General features: G+C 47.0%; 2 protein-coding genes and 1 long non-coding RNA gene across 12 annotated transcripts in view; 1 reads left to right on the top strand and 2 right to left on the bottom strand.

Moving 5' to 3' along the window:
• LOC119390677 (gastrula zinc finger protein XlCGF57.1) overlaps window positions 1-15,429 on the bottom strand; it is a 963,551-nt gene extending 948,122 nt beyond the window's left edge. For 2 of the 4 annotated variants that reach the window (XM_049415123.1, XM_049415122.1), the window contains exon 1: window positions 15,067-15,429. In XM_049415123.1, the coding sequence (XP_049271080.1) occupies window positions 15,067-15,120 (54 nt within the window). In that variant the 5' untranslated portion in view covers window positions 15,121-15,429. The remainder of the gene's footprint in view (window positions 1-15,066) is intronic. The other 2 variants (XM_049415125.1, XM_049415124.1) reach the window with 2 other exon arrangements.
• The window catches only part of LOC119390669 (gastrula zinc finger protein XlCGF57.1-like), a 691,222-nt gene that overhangs the window by 529,543 nt on the left and 142,521 nt on the right, over window positions 1-19,158 (bottom strand). The gene's annotated exons all lie outside the window — the stretch shown is intronic.
• The window catches only part of LOC125758202 (uncharacterized), a 189,953-nt gene that overhangs the window by 28,817 nt on the left and 141,978 nt on the right, over window positions 1-19,158 (top strand). The gene's annotated exons all lie outside the window — the stretch shown is intronic.

The following is a 19,158-nucleotide window of genomic DNA, read 5'->3' as shown; positions in this document are numbered from 1 at the left end:
TTCCCGTCGCCGACTTCGCGCTGGCGACGCTAGAGTGGCAGCTTGTAACACATACATACCGTTTTGTACCGTGGTTACATTGTGTTACTTCATCAGGAGCCGTTGGTCGCGGTGTCCCCGGCTTTGGTGGTGCTATTGTCCAAACTTATTTCTTGCTTTAACCAGAATTTGAGGTTGACATACCAATTTCTTTATTTGGGTACAAATAATTGAAAAGTACCATCGAATTATTACAAGTAAGCGATGTACTTGATTTATTCACAAAAATAAGCCAGTATAAATCTTAAAAAATGGCAGCCGTTCTACACGCAAACCCCCCCCGAAAAAAATTCCTGGGTACGGCCCTGGGCGTGTCGCTGATGACGATCAAGAATTATAGCTCACGACTTTACAGTGGGTGGGAAGCTTCAAAGCACACACTTATTGCACAATTAACATTGTATGATGAATGGTCGTTATTTTACTCTTCTGCCATGCTATATTACATACGTTAACATGATTTTTTGAGTGCCATGACGCCTATATAGGGTCCTTTTGCAAGTGAGTCTCAAGCATCAGCGTGGCTCTGTGGTAGGATACTAGACTGCCAAGCAGAAGGCCCGAGTTCAAATCCCATGCTATCCTGTGTATTTTTTTCTCATTCTATTTCTCATGTCTATTGGTTACTTTTTCATGTCTATCGGTTGCCTTTTCATGTCTATCGGCTACGCTGACAGCGGCGCCACTCGACGCAGGAACGGGCACCTAGGAGCTGCGCTCTAAAGGGCATGGTCGCATGCACCATTTCAACAAAGATCAGTAGACGGCTCATATCTTTTTACAGTTTGTACGTGCTGCACCCTCACCACTTACTTTGCGTGGAGGAGACAGATAGCACAAAAGTCGCTTCACTCGCTGAAGTGACCGCATCACCTTCGGAGGTATCACCACCACTTCATCAGTTAACATGGCTGCTTTACTGTCTCCTCCAACAGTGCCGACGCAGTTCACTCATACACAGCATAGCACAGGAGCTCGATCATGGTAATGCCCAAAGTCACGGTCCGGATATCGGGAGGAGGGGGGAGACATTCCACCCGTGATTCAGTGAAACAGACATGATGTTATGTTGGGACCTATCACATAACAGTAAAAAACCCACCACCTTGGCATTGCCACAGCTGAACAGTCCCATTCCGTGCTTACCAGGATGCAGGGGCTATGGCTTCCGCAAGACACTGCCCCACCTGCGTATGCAGCCATTTACGTAGATAGAAAACTTGCACACACGCAACTTGACACTTAATTTTGCAGAAGTGAAACGATGCGCTGCATAGATGAACTGAGATGAATGACACAAGAACACGAGAACGAACAAGGACCTTGCACACTAACAACTTTTATTCAATCGCATTCGCTCGTCAAATATATATATACGGGTAATGAAAGGTGACGTGTTCAATGACACAAGAAAGAGCAAAGAATCAACACGAAAGTGTGACGCAACAACTTCAGTGAGCACGTGCCTTCAAGACATCAAGGAATTCATCGAAGTGTGCCAAACCAATGGTTTGAAAGCTTAATGGTGTCTGAATCTAGCGCAACAGATGGTGCGCTTACACAACCGCGGCCCCTTATCTCATTCATGAAGAATGCTTCAATCACTTCTCTCTTTTTTTCTGTTGTTTCCCACATGTGCTAGCTTCAGATATGTAGACAATTTCCTTATCTGTTTCAGTTATGACCAATTTAATGCTATAAAAATAAATGCCGAGGAAGTGTTGGATCTATTTTGTGAGGCGCACAAAGTTTTGGAATTCATGACTGAACTGCCGGATAATGAGAAGCTACAGTTCCTAGATTTGTACTTGCTATCTTCGAGACACTGCACGTGCTGGGAATACAAAACCAGGTCAGAGAAGGGACTTTTGCCCTACGAATGTGGACACTCAAAGGTGTTCAAAAGAGGGATAGTAACTTCGTGTGTAGGGCAGGCAATCAAAAAATCTTGTGAGCACAAGAAAGACAGTGCACTTGCTATGCAGGTCAAGAAACTTCTGAAATGTGGATACCCAAAGGCGCTAATTATCTTGGTCTGCTAAAAAGTGCTTTCGGATATTTGTGGCAAAGCAAAAAGACACAAAGAAGACAGCAAGGAATACAAAAAGATGGCTGTCATTCCATACATACATGGGGTATGACATGGGCTTAAAATACAGGGGAAAGAGCGGGGTGAAAGTAATTTTTTCAGCTCCGTACAAACTGCGCAGACTGTGCAAGAAAGCAAATGATGAGCAGGTGTCGCGGAAAAAGTGCGAGCTAAAGCATAAGTATAAATATTCTGAAATCCCTCTTACATGTGGCAAGATATACGTCGGCCAAACCAGCCAATGCCTTAACAAAAGGCTGCAACAGCATGAAAATTTGATAGGTAAGCTGACGATTTCTGGCAACTTAGCAGGACACTGTTTTAACTGTAAGTGCACGCCATGTTTTCAGAACACAGAAAAGCTAGCACATGTGGGAAATAACAGAAAACAGAGAGAAGTAATTTAATTGTTTTTCATGAATGAGATAACGGGCCGCAATTGTGTAAGCGCACCATCGGTTGTGCTAGATTCAGACACCGTTTAAGTTTTAAACCACTGGTTTGGAACACTTCGATGAATTGCTTGATGTCTTGAAGGCACGTGCTCACTGAAGCTGTTGCACACTTTCTTGTTGATTCTTTGCTCATTCTAGTGTCATTGCACAAGTCACCTTTCACTATCTGTCTATATATCTTTGACGAGCGAATGCGATTGAATAAAAGTTGTTAGTGTGCAAGGTCCTTGTCCGTTTTCGTATTCTTGTGTCATTCATCTCAGTTCATCTACTCAGCGCACCACTTCACTTCGCAAAGCTTAGTGTCAAGTTGTGTGTGGGCAAGTTTTCTATCCACGTACATGGCTGCATATGCAGGTGGAGCAGTGTCTTGCGGGAAGCCATAGCCCCTGTATCCTTGTAAGCACGGAATGGGACTGTTCAGCTCCGGCAATGCCATGGTGGTGGTTTTTTTTACCATTGTGCGATAGGTCCCAACATAACATCATGTCTGTTTCACTGAATCACGGTTTGGATGTCTCTCCTCTCCCCCCCCCCCTCCCCCCTATATCTATTCCGTGACTTTGGGCATTACCATGATCGAGCTGCTGTGCCATGCTGCGTATGAGTGAACTGTGTCGGCACTGTCGGAGGAGACAGTGAAGTAGCCATGTTAACTAATAAAGTGGTGGTGACACCTCTGAAGGCGATACGGTCTCTTCAGCGAGTGAAGCGACTTTCGTGCTATCTGTCTCTTCCATGCAAAGTAAGCAGTGAGAGTGCAGCACGTACAAACGGTACAAAGGTATGAGCCATCTACTGATTTTTGTTCAGATGGTGCGTGCAACCATGCCCTTTTAGAGCAAAAACTGTGTCAGTTTTCACTTAGTGAGAGATTACGGTACAGACGCATAGACATGTACCGCGGAAAGCCAATACTGTCTGTTCTGTCACTATGTCAGTCGCTGCGTATCCCAGACCCTGCAATAGTTCTGTAATACCGCTTGGCATACACCTTGACGGTGCACTATCGTACGAGAAAACCAGAATCTTTTCCACACTTTGGTAAAGAAAAAAGGCTTTGTGGTGGGTAGTTTAGGCAATATTTGCAGTGCCACTGTATGTATTTCTGTACTGGTGGTGATGGCACGCATCAGGACATGCTAATTTGGACTTGGTGGTTAATGCATACAGTCGAACCCTCAATAACGAAATCACCGAGGATGCAATTTTGGTTCAATCTCATCAGAATTCCGTTGCTGCTAAAGTAGAAAAATATGCACACCAATTACCTAGCACAACCAAAATTTAAAGAAGTTGGTGATCTTGCTTTGTGTGGATTACTGCTTTGAAGGAGCTGGATGGCTCGAGCCTTGCCTTTCGCAGCTTCGGTGATGATGGTAGACTTCTACAGAAGCGTCAAAAACTTATGCTTTTTAATAGGAGGCGGCATCTTTCCAAATGGCCTAACACTGCATGTGAGCCAGTCATGGGCACGTTACCAGTAAAAAAGTAACAGTGTTACAGTTACAGTTTCCAAAGTAACCTGTAACAGTTACAGTTACTATGACAAAGTAACGTCGTTATTTTTCTGTTACTGTATAAGATAAGTATAGATCACAAACCAAATGATAGCATTTATTTAATGAAAACGAACAAATTCATGTGGGCAGTCAGAATTGCTCGTGGTAAAACCCTACATGAAGCAAACCTAAAATGGGTGCCCAACAAGAGCATTCCTTGGGTAAGCCTCATTTTGTAACACCAATATTTAACGGCGAAGCTGTTTAAGCCGGCCGTAAAAACTTTGGTGTGTTCAAATGTGTGCAAAAAGCAATCATCATCATGAACGGGTACGTGCTACCGAAATTCGCCAAATCCCATAACTGACCACTGGTCCACTAAAAATGAAGAATGCAACAGACGGGCGACAAACACCAATTAAAATTTCTAGATAGACGTAACCAGTAATTGAGAAAAGCTTCAATAAACCGTCGGAATTAAACAAGTGATAAGCACCGTGGCTGCACATTTCAGCTTCGCTGAAGCATCTGTACGGAGTGCTTCAGCATTACGTACCGAGAGAATACTGGGGAACGGGGAAGGCAGCGGTGGCTGTGAGAAGACCACGAAGCGATGGAAGCCCTACGCGAACGACGACATGCCTGTAGATCTATGAGAGCTGCGAATGCCCGGTTTCAGCGCGAGCTTCTGTCTCTGGAGTTTGGACATCTGTGTAGTGTCTATGACTGTCTGTGGTATAACTCAAACCTCTCTGAGCTGAGAAGCAACCTCGAAACAACTTAGCGTCACCTAGATAAAGCTAGAAACAACCTAGAAGCAAACAGATTAGACTTCAGAATCGTCCAGCTTCGCTGTTTCAAGTCTTGTGCGACTTAGAGGAAGCTTCGAATTTTTTTTTTGTTGTTGATGCACCGTTGGTGAAAAAGGAATGTATTTGCAAAACTCTTTACACATTAGAATGAGTTGTTCCTCAAAGTTGGCATCTGACAGCTTCCCTCTCTTGATGAAGAATATGTCACGTCATTTACTGAACAGACGTTCAGCTGGCGCGCTGGACAGAATTCCCGAATTTAGTTGGGTAAAAAAAATCTTCTTGATCTTGGCGGACTTCACCAGCTCGATGTTATTTTTGTGGATAATTGTTGTATTAAGTCGGAGACAATTAGTTACAAAGTGGTTTTAAAAAATAGCTTCGCCAGTTCACGGTATTTCTAGCTCTCAACCGTTTCACGCTCTGCTGCTTTCTAGCCACCTGTAAAACACGATTAGCTTGGAGCCTCGAACGAAGGAGACTATAGAATTGCCGTCCTAATGCTCCACCGGCGCACCAAAAACAGAGCTAGAAGCTCAAATGATAAAAATGACATAAACTTAGCAAGCTGTTCAGTTCCAACATGACTGCTTTACGACATACAAGTAAACTTGAAGTTGTGTTAAAGACCGACCTCGGTCCATCTGCAGGGAAGAGCGACCTCCTCTCCGAAATGTCGAGGGGAGCTGTGTTGTGGACAGGTGTGGACGATATGGAAAAGTAACTGTAACGGTATTTCCCGTTACAGTTACTCTGTAAAAAAGTAACAGTGTTCCAGTTACAAGTTCCTTTAACTTAGAGGGACTCTAAAGGCAAATATTAGGTCGACGTTGATTGTTGAAATAGCGGTCCAGAAACCTTGTAGTGCTACTTTTAGGTCAAGGAAGAGCTTATTTTGAAATAAAATCATGTTTTAGTGGTCAGCACCGCGTTAGCGCACTTCAAATCACCCGCCTCAAAGCGGTATTTCGCACGTCACTGTTGCCGTGCCCAACGTTGCCCACCTTTACTGCGTGGCGGCGTGCACCATTCGGGTATCTGGCAACATAACGTGCATGAGGTATTTTGTCGAACTTTCTGTCAGAGCGACTTTCATGAGCGTGCAAAACACACGCAGCAGTACGCGATGGCGACCTCGGCGTGCACACGGAGATTCGCACGGCAGCAAGCAGTTAGGCAGTCTACAGAATGTCTGTCGGCACGATGTCACTTTCGTAGATTTCGTCACTTGAAACGTCATGCGTCAACATAGTTGCCAGCAGAGGCGTCAGCAAATAACTGTTCTCAGCGTAAAAAAGAAGTCTTCTTGCTATCATCATTAGCCAACCCAACTGAATGTAAACAGCAATGGACGCACCAATGCTTATTGGCAGAAACGTATCTGCGTGACTTGTCGAATGAGCGGTGCTGCAATTTTTGAACTTCTGGGTTCCCAACTAGCTCATGGGTTGAAAAAATGTTGCGGATCACAACGTGAAACTTTTGTTATTGCGGGAGCGCTTTTTAAAATCTCTTTGCTGCCGAGAAGGCCCAAATGCATTGAACTTTATGGACGTTCGTTGGGGACACCAGATATCTTCATTGTCGCGCCAATTTTGTTCTTGAGGCCTTTTCCTATTGAGAGGTTTCACTGTACTAACGTTTAGTGCATAGTTATGCGACGTTTCGAGCAGCTACATATTACCAAGGTTTCACTACTCTGAATGCTCTTGTGCGCAGTGCATATTCACAACATGGTTCCATCAAACAGAAAAAGCTACAAATCAGGTCCAAATCAAGTTCTTCGCACGATCGCCAAGTGTATGAGGGGCGTGAGAGAGAAAGAAATCAAGCACTTTGTACAGGCATTCTTACATTCTCGTATCCTGTATGGCACCTTCTTTCACCTGATCACTAGAACACAGTTCCATACTCTGCAGCACCTTAATGAAAAGGCTAGGAGAGTGATCACAGGGCTTCCAAAGTATACACCTTTCCCTGCACTGAAAACCTCTTGTGGTATGGGTAAAGTGACCAGACGTCCCAATTCAAACAGGACATGTCCTAATTTTGTGGACTGGGGTGCCGCTGCCCTGCCAACCTGCTTGCGGGACAGTCTTGTCCCGTTTTCGGCCGAAAGCCTGCTCGCAGTCGCGGTCAGCTAGCCCAGCCACTACAACCCTTCGCTATACTATACTATACATGGCTATGATCTTCTTTGTTTCTCTCTATATCTCTATTTATTTCTTTCTGTTTTTCTGTCTTTCATTATTTCCATCTTTGTTCTCTTTCTCTCTATATTTTTCTCGCTCTCTCGCCCACAGCAATGCATATATAGTTGCCATAAATGCTTGTTTGCTTGTTCAGCTGCCGTGCCTGGATAGCCTCGTCGTGATGACGCTCACCTTCGGATCATGGGTACCCTCGTTCCAATCCCCTTTTGAAATTTCATGGTTTTATTTAAGTCTTCTCCTCCTCCTCTCCACTCCCCATCTCCTCTCCTCCTTTCCTTCCTCCTCTCGACTTCGCCGAGCAGAATTTTTGCTCAACGCTCACCTGCTCCTCCTTCCCGAGTCCTTGCCTCAGCACTCCTCGTTTTACTAGGCTTTACTCTCTTCCACGTCATGCTCCAACCTCCTTCCCCACCGCACTCCATCACGTTTTTTCACTCCGTTCTCTACCTAGAACGTCTTGACTTTTCGTCGCATCTGCTGACTCAGTAGTGGGGCTTGCCTAATTCCTGCGGCGCATAAACACCGGAGTCTTTACGTACACTACGCGGGCTTACTCCAAGCGTAAAACAGCTCAGCTTTTAAAAGTGGAATCTGCTGTTTGAGCTATATGACACGTTCTTCCTTCCGTCGTTACGCAAACACCCCCCCTCTCCCATGCCGCATTGGGGCCTGCGAAATATGGTCACTTCAGCTTTGGTAGACATCACTGACCTCTTGTCTATGCACGAACTGATGCGTGTCACACTACTGAAGTCTATATAAACAGGGTCAGCTCTTGCTAAAATTGGGCATGACGTATCTGACCTTCCTGTGCTACCGCACACATCTCTCCCTTGGGAGCACACACAAATTGCAGACCCCAAACCTTGCCAAAAAGCACTGGCAACGAACACTTGGCAAGAAGGTAAGCCCGAACCCACGAGAAATACTACATACAGCATATACACAATGGTAACCACCCCATAGCACTTGTCAAATAGTGTGCGTGGATGCTTCCATCGGACAGCAAGAGGAAGTGTTGGTGTTCTCTACGGCATGGACTTGGAGGCAAACGAAAGAGGAAGCTAACTCCATCTAACGAGCAGATCATTCACACATCTACGACAGAACTGTATGCTATCTAAGATTTTGCCAAACATGCGGAGTCCACTGCTCACAATTTGCCAAGAGATGTTAAATGCCACCACAGAGTATTTACAGACTCCCACGATGCCTCTCACATGCGCAAACACACTCGCACAACCACCCCTGCTGTTCAACAACTACATTTCTAAGTGCGTCGTCTGCAAGAACAAGGACATAATTTCCAAAGGCACTGGTTCCCGGGACATACTGGTATACCAGTAAATGAACGGGCACTATTAATAACAAAGAAAATAGCGTGTGCTAAAAGGAAAGAAAAAAGAAAAACAAGGTACAGCGCATGCCACAAGGACCTTGGATTCTTTCAGTGGAATAAACTGCAGTGCTGGGGGGCGCTTCTCTGAGCTCTTCAGGCGTATTCTCCATGATGCCAGGTTCATCATTGAACGAAATGATTTTATAGGCACAATGAATGGTGCACGCCATGCTATCCATGCAGTTGAAACCACCTGAATACATATCGTGCAGTGCACCTTAAAACTGTAACACACAGGAATTAGTATGGTCCCATGGATGCAATAGCCCAAGCAAAACATTACCATTACTGCTATCTTTTCGCAGTATCCAAAACATTCGATATACCTACCCTTGATGATATGTGGCGTTTTATGGTGCAAGGGCCATTTAATGGCCAAAGAGTGCCAGCTGATGAGACAAAGGATGTGAACAATAATTGTGGTAAGTGGCTGCATAGGAGCCTTAAAATTCCTTGAGCTAAAGGCGGGTAAAACACATAAGTATTAAAACCATGACAGTGACGTGAAATGTGTGCAGTGAGGATCAATGTCATGTGGTCGTAATGATAAAACTATAAAGAGATCGCATCAGCACGAATGCCTCGTCAATGGGCATTGGGTCCAAAGGCCTCCTTGGCCTCTACGGTGCCAGAACTTGTAGTGGCCACTGTTGTAGTCAAATTCAGAGCAGGCGGGGCAGCCTGGGCTGCTCCTACTATGGGGGCGGGTGGCGTTTGCCTCGGCACGCTGTGCGTGGTCAGGGCAACCGCGAGAGGCTGTTGTGGTGCCGCCCCCTGTCGCACCACTTCGGCAAAGGACATTCTTGGTGGAAATGACGATGAAACACGCTGTCGTGCTTCACTTTTATCAGGATTATTTCTTTCTCTTTCTTCCAGGTCAGGCAAGCCATGGAGTACACAGGGTGACTGTCATCGCAGTTCACGCAGCGAGGCTCATCGCCAGCGCAGACATCAACAGAATTACCCATTGTTCCACATTTTGCACATGTAACTGCCCCCGGCAGCTCTAAGAAGCGTGACCAAACCTTTAGCATTTAAAGCATCGCTGCGGGTTTGAAATGAAAGGTCTTACAGAAAGTTTGACGTAGCCAGTTTCAATGTTCTCAGGTAGCGTGTTGCAGGCAAAAGTAAGTATCGAATGCTTGGTCGGTATTTTGGTGTTGTCGTGCCTTATCTTGATTCGTTGGACATGAGTGACATTTGAGCCTTTCCATCCATCTAGTAGTTCTTCCTCGCTAAGGCCAATCAGGTCCTCATCGGACACTACTCCTTTGACACTGTTCATGCTCTGGTGTGCGCTCACAGAGATCGGGAAATTACCGAAAGAAACAAGGTGGGCCAGTCTGTCATACTGCTGCTTATCGCGTACTTGTAGGAGTAAATCGCCAGTTGCCATTCTTGTGACATCCCCCCCGTAACCAGTTCCAATAGTTTCTCCGAGATATTTCGCAACGAGGAATGGCGACATCCCTCGTGCTGACTTAGTTTCACGTTGACTGTGTATGACATGGTATTTGGGAAATGATTGTTTCTGTTGCATAGATAATGTTAGCGTTTCATCGGTGCGCCACCGTTTGAGGGAACGATCAGTTGGTGAAGGGACAATATTTGCCATATAAAACGTGAAAATTTCGGCACTGATGGTGCCCACCCATCCCCGAGCTCAACAAGGGGATGCTACAAGGTTGAATAATGCTTGGAGACGGCAGCACATGCATCGCAGCTATAACCTAATATAACTATCCGAGGTTGGATAACTGCCCAAGGTTAACCCTTGCCAACAGGAAAAACTAGAAATAAATGGAAGAGAGAAGTAGACAGGAAAGATATAAAGTGAGAGAGAAAGTCGAAGATGTAGGGAGAGAGAGATAGGAAATGGCGACTGCTGATTTTCCCTGGGTGGGTCAGCCCAGGGGTGCCGTCTACGTGAAGCCGGGCCAAAGGGTTGTGTTGCCTCTGCCGTGGTGGGGGGGGGGGGCCTTAAACATCACCCGGCGTCGGCTCAACTCCCAAAATCCCCTTTTCCTCTGACACAGCTAAGCCACGCACGGCGAGGTGTGGGATGGTGTCTAAACCCCCCCTGTTGGCTCGGGTCCGTGGTGATGCCAATCACCGAATGCGTGCTTGCACAGACGCTCCTGCAGGGATATACCTACCCTTCCTTCAAGCGCCGATACCCAGCAGCAGCAGGCACTGCTGCGGCATGTATACAGACCCGAACGCTTCTCAATCCCTTCCTCGTGCAGTGTCTTCCACTGAAACAAAGAACCTAGTGGCCTAGAAACCTCACACATTGGCGCCTGCAGCCCCTTCAACACTCGGGCGGACCTTGGGCACATCATCTGGGACTGCCTTCTGTACTCGGACCACAGACAATGCGCCATTCATTGCCTCAATCCTCGTAAATGGTGAGAGTCTGCTTTCCAGGACCAGATACTACCTGGTGCAGCATTGCCATGGTTGCCAATGAGCTATGATGGTCACTGCAGAAGTACCCGGATGACCCCGAGGCTACTGCCACTGGCATCAGGCTTCATCTCGGGCGTGACAGCCAGAGCAGAAGCTCGCAAGAGATTATTTTGCTTCCCTATTTTACTGTGGCCCCCCATTTTTCCTTTCCCATCCCTCCCCCGATCACTGACCGCAGCCCTCCGAGGGAAAAAATGTGACTAAAGACGTGTTAACAAACACCCTTATGCCAGCGTTTTGTAGAAAGGCACCAGATTGCATCCTAAAGCAGTCAGCTGCTAGCCTAACTTTGCATGACATTTTGATTTGTTGCTATAGCATTCATTCTTTTGTCCTTGCGGCAAAATTGACTTTTCCGTTATCTGACGGCGAATGCGGACACATACCTGAAGAAACAGCTTGAGGCTCTGTTTGTGTAACACTTGATGACAGAATTTTCTTTTCATTTGCTTGTGATGCTTCATGGTGGGTTAGCAGTCGCACTTGAACGGATTTATCTGTGACGTGACCTGGTTCACATGCTGGCTCTGGTGATGTTTCTACGGCTTTTCCCAACTCAAGAGTGAGGCCCCATGCTGCATCATATACTGGATCTGCTGCGACAGCATTCTGAAATACATTGGCTTGTGTTGTTACAAGTGACAACGCTAAAGATTATTGCTGAGTAAAGTAATGAAAACCCTCTTACAGGATCTGTTTTGCGACAATCACTTGGTCCTGGCGTTTGGCCGATGGTTCCATCTCCAGAGAGCGGCTGTCCAAGAATCTGCAACAGTGTAATAGTGTACCGTTGGTCTTGAGGAGAACTGAGACAAGATGATGTCCCACCAAAAGGTGGTTTTCTGTGACAGTGAACGAATTTCTGTGACCAATCTGTGTTCCTCCAGTTCGCAGCAGTTTAACGACTTGAGTAGGGTGACTGGAGCTGCATCGTCGGAGCCACCGAAACAAGTGCAGCTTACACGACAGTACGCTAGAATATTCTAGCGTGCTGTAACCCTACATCTGTGTTTGAGTTACCAATATCACGGCCTCGCGCGTCGTCTTACAACCACTCTGTGGAAACAAGAGTCTCATTATCATTCATGCATTTGTTAATATTTCAATGCAATTGGAATACTGTTTCCACAAAGGTGAGTGAATGTGTGAGCAGTTTCCACTTGTTAGGCTAGAGTAAAGCTCTGATGCACATTTTATGTGCCACTGTAGGATCTGTAGTCGGTAAAAGCCCTAAGAAAAAATGCCAGCTCCTCCCTCAGCCATTGCTGTTCCCCCCAGAGAAAATTTGCACAAATGCTCCATCCAACAGCTGTTACTCATTTTTGTGATGTCAAGCATTTTTCTAGTGTTTCAGGCAGCTGACTTTTCCACCCAGACGCATGTTTCTGTCGCTGGTTTTATGTCGGAAATTTGAACACCCTGGTAACTTTCGTCAAGGATTCTGACATGACTGCTCAACCATACATAACATTTCAGGTAGCAACGCACCTTGAACTCTTAATTTGTGCAGTGTTTATATTTACACTAGCTGAGAAGTACTTGTGGTTCAAGCAAAAACCAGCCATCATGACTGTTTTTCACAGGTGAAGGACAGCCACACCGCGATCTTGAAAGCAGATTTGACATTTTTTCTTAGCTTGTGACAGAATACAGTATAAGAAGGACAGATATGCTACAAGTGTGCATAATTCCCTTGTAATTCTAAGCCATGCCTTCCGTAATTAAAAACGCATGTGACAGACTATCGGGGCTAAATCTAGAAAAGTCACAAGCTCCTTTTTTAATAAATATGCATTTATAATGCAAGTTGAGGTTCCTGATGACTGTAATAGAGTCTGGGAAATTTAAAAAAAACACGATGTGACAGCTGGTTGCCCATTCACTTTAGTAGTTTCATGCATGCGTTGTTGCAACCATGTTGCACCTGTTAAAAGTTAACTTTCAGTTTTCTTAATGTTTTATAACTCCTGTGCTGAGTTGAAAGCACATGCATTTCGTGCAGACGTCTTCATTTGCCAAGGAAGCATAAAACAATAATATGCAGCATTGCTGTATTGTCTAAGGTATTCAATAAAACAGGAAGTCTGTTTCACATTGTAACATGACCTGAATTCATCTGTGTTAACAGATCACGCGCACATAAGAAAAGTATGTGGAAGTCCGCAAGCGAGGACAGCAACAGAAAGCATAACAAATGTTATGGTTATCTTGTGGAGGTAATCGGCATTAAAAATAGGAGCTGAAACGAAGAAACGAATGCAAAAAACGGGGAGGAGCGGGTGGCTTCCGCAAGGCTCCAATGAGCCTCGCGCATCTTGTTTTCGCCAGCGTTTGCCACCGGTGGCACCACCAGCAAACTTCAAAGAAGCAGCACATGCCAGTGCTGCCCAAAAGCAGCATTCCAAGGACCGCCGCCTCCTACAATAAATCTCAACACTTCAGCGTCACCTAGACTGCTTCCAAAGGAGATTCTGCATGGATTTTTTTATACTCACACTTGTTTCCGGCGACTGTAAACTTTATGCGGTATTGCTACAATGATTTCAATACTCTAAAAGCCCACTTTTAGACTTGCGTGTCGAATGCCATGTCTGGGTTCTTGTTGACAAAACTTGTTCACATGAATACCGGTGCTCAGTTACAGCCGCGGTCAACAACTTCTAAAAGCACGTGCCAGACCACTGACTATCAACGGTGCACTCATGACTATCAAGGGTGCGCTGCAGAATAGACACACCCAGGTTTGCAACCCTTCGGCAAAAGCATTACCAGCGACACATGAGCAAGGGAGCTTTAAGTAACGCAAGGAGAAAAACAGGGCCAATATGTATCAAGCTATACAACGTCCATTTTTTTACAGCAAGACTGCATATTACCCAGTCGTAGCTCTGCGAACAGAAAACCCCCTAACAGGTATGTGCCACCTTGTGCAATCCCTGCTACCCACCATTGGTGCTCTAAAATGTTGCAAAATGGAGAATGTGACAAAAAGGCGCATGCCGCTCAAATGGCTCCTCAAGACCATGCATCAAATGCCCAACGCATGCGCCAAGCCAGATAAGACTGTGCCTGTCGTGGCAAAAAGACCATGCATGCTGCTCGAATGCAAAGCTTTCAAAGAGCATGCGCGAAATCCAAAAGCGACTGTCTGTACCTAACATCTAAATTCTGTGTCAGCTCTGTGCCGCGTGTCACATAGCTTCGCTCGTCATCCACTTTCACATCGTGAAAGGGCCACATGATCTTTTTATTGCGATAGTAATTATATGGCCCCTTTCGACGTGTTTTTGCCATCGCTGTCATGTTCCGTATAAAGGGTCCTGGACCAGATCCTGGATTGGGCGAAGAGGGTAGCGGAGACCTACGTCGGGTAGGCTCCTCTGCTCCCTCCACCACCGCACTCCTTGCAATTCCGCCGCACGGAGGGCGCATGGGATAAGATCAACCCGCCTGCGAGGCCTGCCGTCGATTTCTTCTCAGGCACAGAGGAAACGCCCCGCCCTACTTGAAGGAGCATGAAGGGACGCCGGGGAGGGAAGGGTCGCTCGAGCAGCAACTGCGAATTTTGATCAGAAGGACGCAGTCGCAAAGATACTGCCCAAAAACCGCTTCTCTCCCTGGAGCGGCCGTATTCTCTTGCACCAACGCCTTGTAGAGTTACGCGAGATCGGATCCAAAAGAGTTAGATGCGCCTTCCTTCATGTAACATTACAATTTGATATTATAACATTCGCTGCTTCCCTCCTGCGGTGAAATTATGATTTCTTTTTCCACGCGCAGCATGATAAGCTCCAATATTCGACAGCTAACCCCATTATTTTGTCTCCTCGAATACGCTGCTCGCGCTACCTGCGACTTGTTCGTGAACGAACATCGATGGCACCACGCGTGGCCTTAGTTGAGCAGATTTTACCACAATTCCCATTACACGCATTAGCGATGAACTCCGACGGCAGCCACCGTCACGAAAATGTTTCGAGTCTCTGAGAAGTGTGGTTCTCGAAAGCTTGAAGTTACTTCCTTTCAAAGCAGCGATTCACTGAGCAGCTTATTTTTTCTCATGTGGGAAGTTGTGAAACACTACTTGCATCGTCTCGGCCGCCGGTGTTCGAAGAGCCGTACGCAGAGCAAAAGGCAGGCATGGTGATACTGCGAGACGAAGTTCTCCGTGCAGCAACAGCAGTTCTTTGAAGCGTAAACCATAAACGTGAAGTGGGGACGTTGATTATTCAGAACAAGAAGGCCGACTGGCGCGGAAAACCTGCACACGGTGACGGTGCGAGCAGCCGGGACGAGTCTTTTCTACGGCGGCTCGGCGTACACATAAGGACATAGCGTAAACAAACCACCGTGGTCGGAACCCCACGATCTCCAGGACAATCGTTGGTCGGAAACCCTGAAGTCTAGAAGACTGCGCCACTGTGCGACTGTGACAAGTTCCAACTCGGCACGGGTCGGAATCACGGTGTAGCAAACAGAGGCAGCGCTGCTGAGCAGCCGCGTCGAAAAGTTGTTCACATTCTCCTTCTCTTCAATAGATGGCGCAAAGTGCTCAGGGGCCAGTATAACTGTGCGAAGCTGCTCGGCGCCACTGCTCTGTCCCCGACGCCACGTCTGTAGTCAAAACGTCTTTGTTCGTGTTTTGTGAAACTATTCCTACTCCTTGAAGTCTCGTTTCATCCTGTGAACTTATATAAGGCGCGTGGGCGCAGCAGCGATGGGCAAGAAGTGTTTCGCCCCACGCCGCACGCAGGGGCGGATCCAGGCGCTGCCTTTGGGGAGGGGCGGTTGTTGTTGGGGGGGGGGGTGGAGAGGGGGGAGGGGGGGCTTTGCCCACTTGAAACTTCACGTAGTAACCAATGCTCATTATTTTTGTTCTCAGTTGCATTGCTCAGTGCCATTTCATTATCTAAATTTCGGCATATTTCCGCTAAACATTGGGGAACACGTATCAGTGTTGTTGGTAAGAGGAGGGTGAAAGAGGGAAGGCAGGCACCTGCTCGATAAATGAGTATTCCCACAACGGCGAGCTTATATTCCTTGAACGTAGTTTCGGAGTAAGCCTCCCTTTGTTACCCGCCCCCTCCTCCCCATTGGCCTTTTTTTCTGGCCGGTCGTGTTGCCAGAAAATGCCCTTTTCTATCTCCGCAGCCTAAGGACGGTCAAACGGAGCTTTCGGAGTCGCGCTCGATTATACCCGCGCACGTGCTCTCGGAGGCTTGCTCGGTACTTCGGCGAATATATTCACAGCACCACTGCTGCCTTCCTTCTTTTTTTTCTTTTTTTGGACCAGCCGCTGAAGGTTGACTAAAGGTAACTTGTTCTGCACGCTTTGTGGGACCACGGCCGGCTAGACTGCACGTGCGCGCTCAAGCGCGCACGTGCAGTCTAGCCCGGCCTGGTGGGACGAAAGATGCCAGTTTGAATGACACAGAACAGATCCTGTCTCTGAGAAAAGATGAAAGAATTTGAAGACCCTCGCTTTGCTGAAGAGCTGATGGCCCTGGGAGGGGGAGGAAACTTTAGCTCGCTTCCATAAAGGCAGCAGTTGCTTAGCAAAATAGTTGAGGCTTGTGCTCGTCGGTGCCTATTTGAAAGATGCAGGACGCAGAAGAAATCTTTTCTAGAAAGCCTTTCGCTCTTAACAAAAGCGCTGGGCTGTGTGAGGGGGCTTCCCTAGTCTCGGATTGGGATGGACAGCGACACTGAAAAAATTCTACGTTCTGAAAAAATGGCCTTCGGTGAGGTGAAAAGCGGGGGGGGGGGTTTGGTTGGCTTATAGCTTTGGGGGGGCGATCGCCCAATCGCCCCCCCCTGGATCCGCCACTGGCCGCACGACAGGGTACAACTCGTGTACTGAGAAACTCTCACTGTTATCCACGCCGAAAGAAGCAAAAAAACCTTGGGCGGGTGTTCATCACAGCAATTGGGCAAGCCCCACTACCAAGTACAGCAGATGTAAGCATTAAAAACATCACAGCATATCCACGGAGTGAATGATGATGAGTGGCGAAGTGCGGAGGTTAATCGGTAAAACCGTGAATCTTCCGTGAATTCTGCCCAGTACATCATCACCGACGTGAGATCGGGCGCGTTTGACGACTTGCAGCTCACTTTAATTTTACATGTACGCTGTGAATTTTCATTGTTTATAAAACCATTGCTTTAGAAAACATCTGGCGTCTTTCGTTAGTCTTTTCGTTTTGCGTTAGAAACATCTGGCGTTCTTTCGTTTTGCTTTAGAAACATTGGCGTCTTCGTTGGTTTATTCATCAATCAACGACGTTTGAACAAAATTTTTATTGTTTAATCACGCACAGGAGAAATCTCACCAGGCACTACCTTGGAGGTAAACAATGGCTGCTAATGGGAATGAGAGAAGAAGAGTCGGCTTTTAACTAACACTTACACTTCTACTTCTACTAACGTTTCCTACTGGAACATGCCAATGGCTGCTAATGGGGAATGGAGACAGAAGAATTCGGCTCTTAGTTAACGCGCACGCTGCGAAATTTTTTATTGTTCAACAACGCCACAGGAAAAATCTCCCACCGGCACCACCTTGGAGGTCAAGATCTGGTACTAGCGTTACGACTGGTACGTACCGACTACTACGACTACGAGGGACGAACGGGTGCCGCCTTAAGGAGCTTCGCCCCTAAAAGAAAAACACGGCGCGTGTCGCGCAACAAACAAGGCGCAGCGCAAATAACAGTTCAAAACGTACATGGTCGGTCGCGTTCCATGTCTACGGAGCTTCGCTCATCGGTGTATTCGTACACACAAACGCTGATCGTTTTTTTATTTTCGTTTTTTTTACGACGCGCAAGATGATTGTACATTGTCGTGCTGTGGTGAAGCACGACAATAATTCAGTTCTAGAAAACGCTGTTGTTAGCCTGCCGTTTTTTGGAATTTTCTCTAAGCATAGCTTCAACTTGCACGCAACGTATACACCGTTAAGCTCAGGAAATTCACTCACTGCCCACGACGTCAATGAAACGGCGAATTCCTGCAGGTCGTCAACGGAGGCGGCTTGAACTTCAATACAGTGGCTAGGCGGGCTTGTTGGTACGTACACATAGTTATTCTAAAACAGCGCGTGCGGTAGTGTGGTAGTACCTTTCATGTCCCGTTTGTGCGCTGTTTTAGAATAACCAGGAGGCGGCTTGCTCCAGGCTGGAGACCTGCGCTCCTGAAAACTTCAAGAACTGCCGACAGGCGGCTAAGGTGGCTTTCGAACGTCGGTGAGAATACGATGACATCATCGAGGTAACAAAGGCACGTGGACCATTTTTACCCACGTAGCAGGGATTCCACCCTTTCAAACGTAGCCGGGGCATTGCATAAACCAAAGGGCATCAGCTGAACTCTTCCAAATGCCGTTTTGGCCGCTGAGAAATCACTGTGCTCGACCACCTCGTCAGTGCTCAAGGCGTCTAACCTGATCCTGACAAAATTCGGGTCGTCAAAGACTTCCCCATACCACGTTCCACGAAAGATGTACGCAGCTTTGTCGGCCTATGTTCTTATTTTCGACGTTTTGTCAAGAACTTCGCCCACATTGGTCGGCCTTTGACACAACTCCTGAGGAAGGATATGCCGTTTTCTTGGGGTCCCCAACAAGCTGATGCGTTTCGCAAACTTACTGCGTTGCTTACCTCCCCGCCCATCTTAGCCCATTTTGACCCGTCAGCACCCACTGAAGTTCGCACCGACGCCAGCGGACATGGCATTGGCGCAGTTCTCGCTCAGTGGCAGCAAGGAAAAAATCGCGTCATCGCCTACGCCAGTCGCCTCCCTTCCTCATCCGAGTGCAAGTTTTCGATCACTGAGCGCGAGTGCCTCGCACTTGTTTGGGCAGTCGGCAAATTCCGACCATACTTGCTAGGCCGCCCCTTTTCCGTGATAACAGATCACCACGCTTTATGCTGGTTGTCGTCCCTCAAAGATCCTACTGGACGACTTGGGCGTTGGGCTTTGAAGCTTCAAGAATATAGCTTTGACGTAACCTACAAGTCTGGCCGACTGCACCAGGATGCTGACTGCCTATCTCGTAATCCTGTAGATCCCCCTGACCTGTCGGTGCATGATTCAGACGCCTGCGTTTTCGCCATCTCTGATCTCACCGACATACGCAGTGAACAGCTCAGTGATGCCAATCTGCGGTCCATCACACA

The sequence above is a fragment of the Rhipicephalus sanguineus genome, chromosome 4 (assembly GCF_013339695.2).
Source record: "Rhipicephalus sanguineus isolate Rsan-2018 chromosome 4, BIME_Rsan_1.4, whole genome shotgun sequence".
Classification (NCBI taxonomy): domain Eukaryota; kingdom Metazoa; phylum Arthropoda; class Arachnida; order Ixodida; family Ixodidae; genus Rhipicephalus; species Rhipicephalus sanguineus.
The sequence above is the reverse complement of the archived record's forward strand: the minus strand, read 5'-3'. Positions and strand labels throughout refer to the sequence as shown.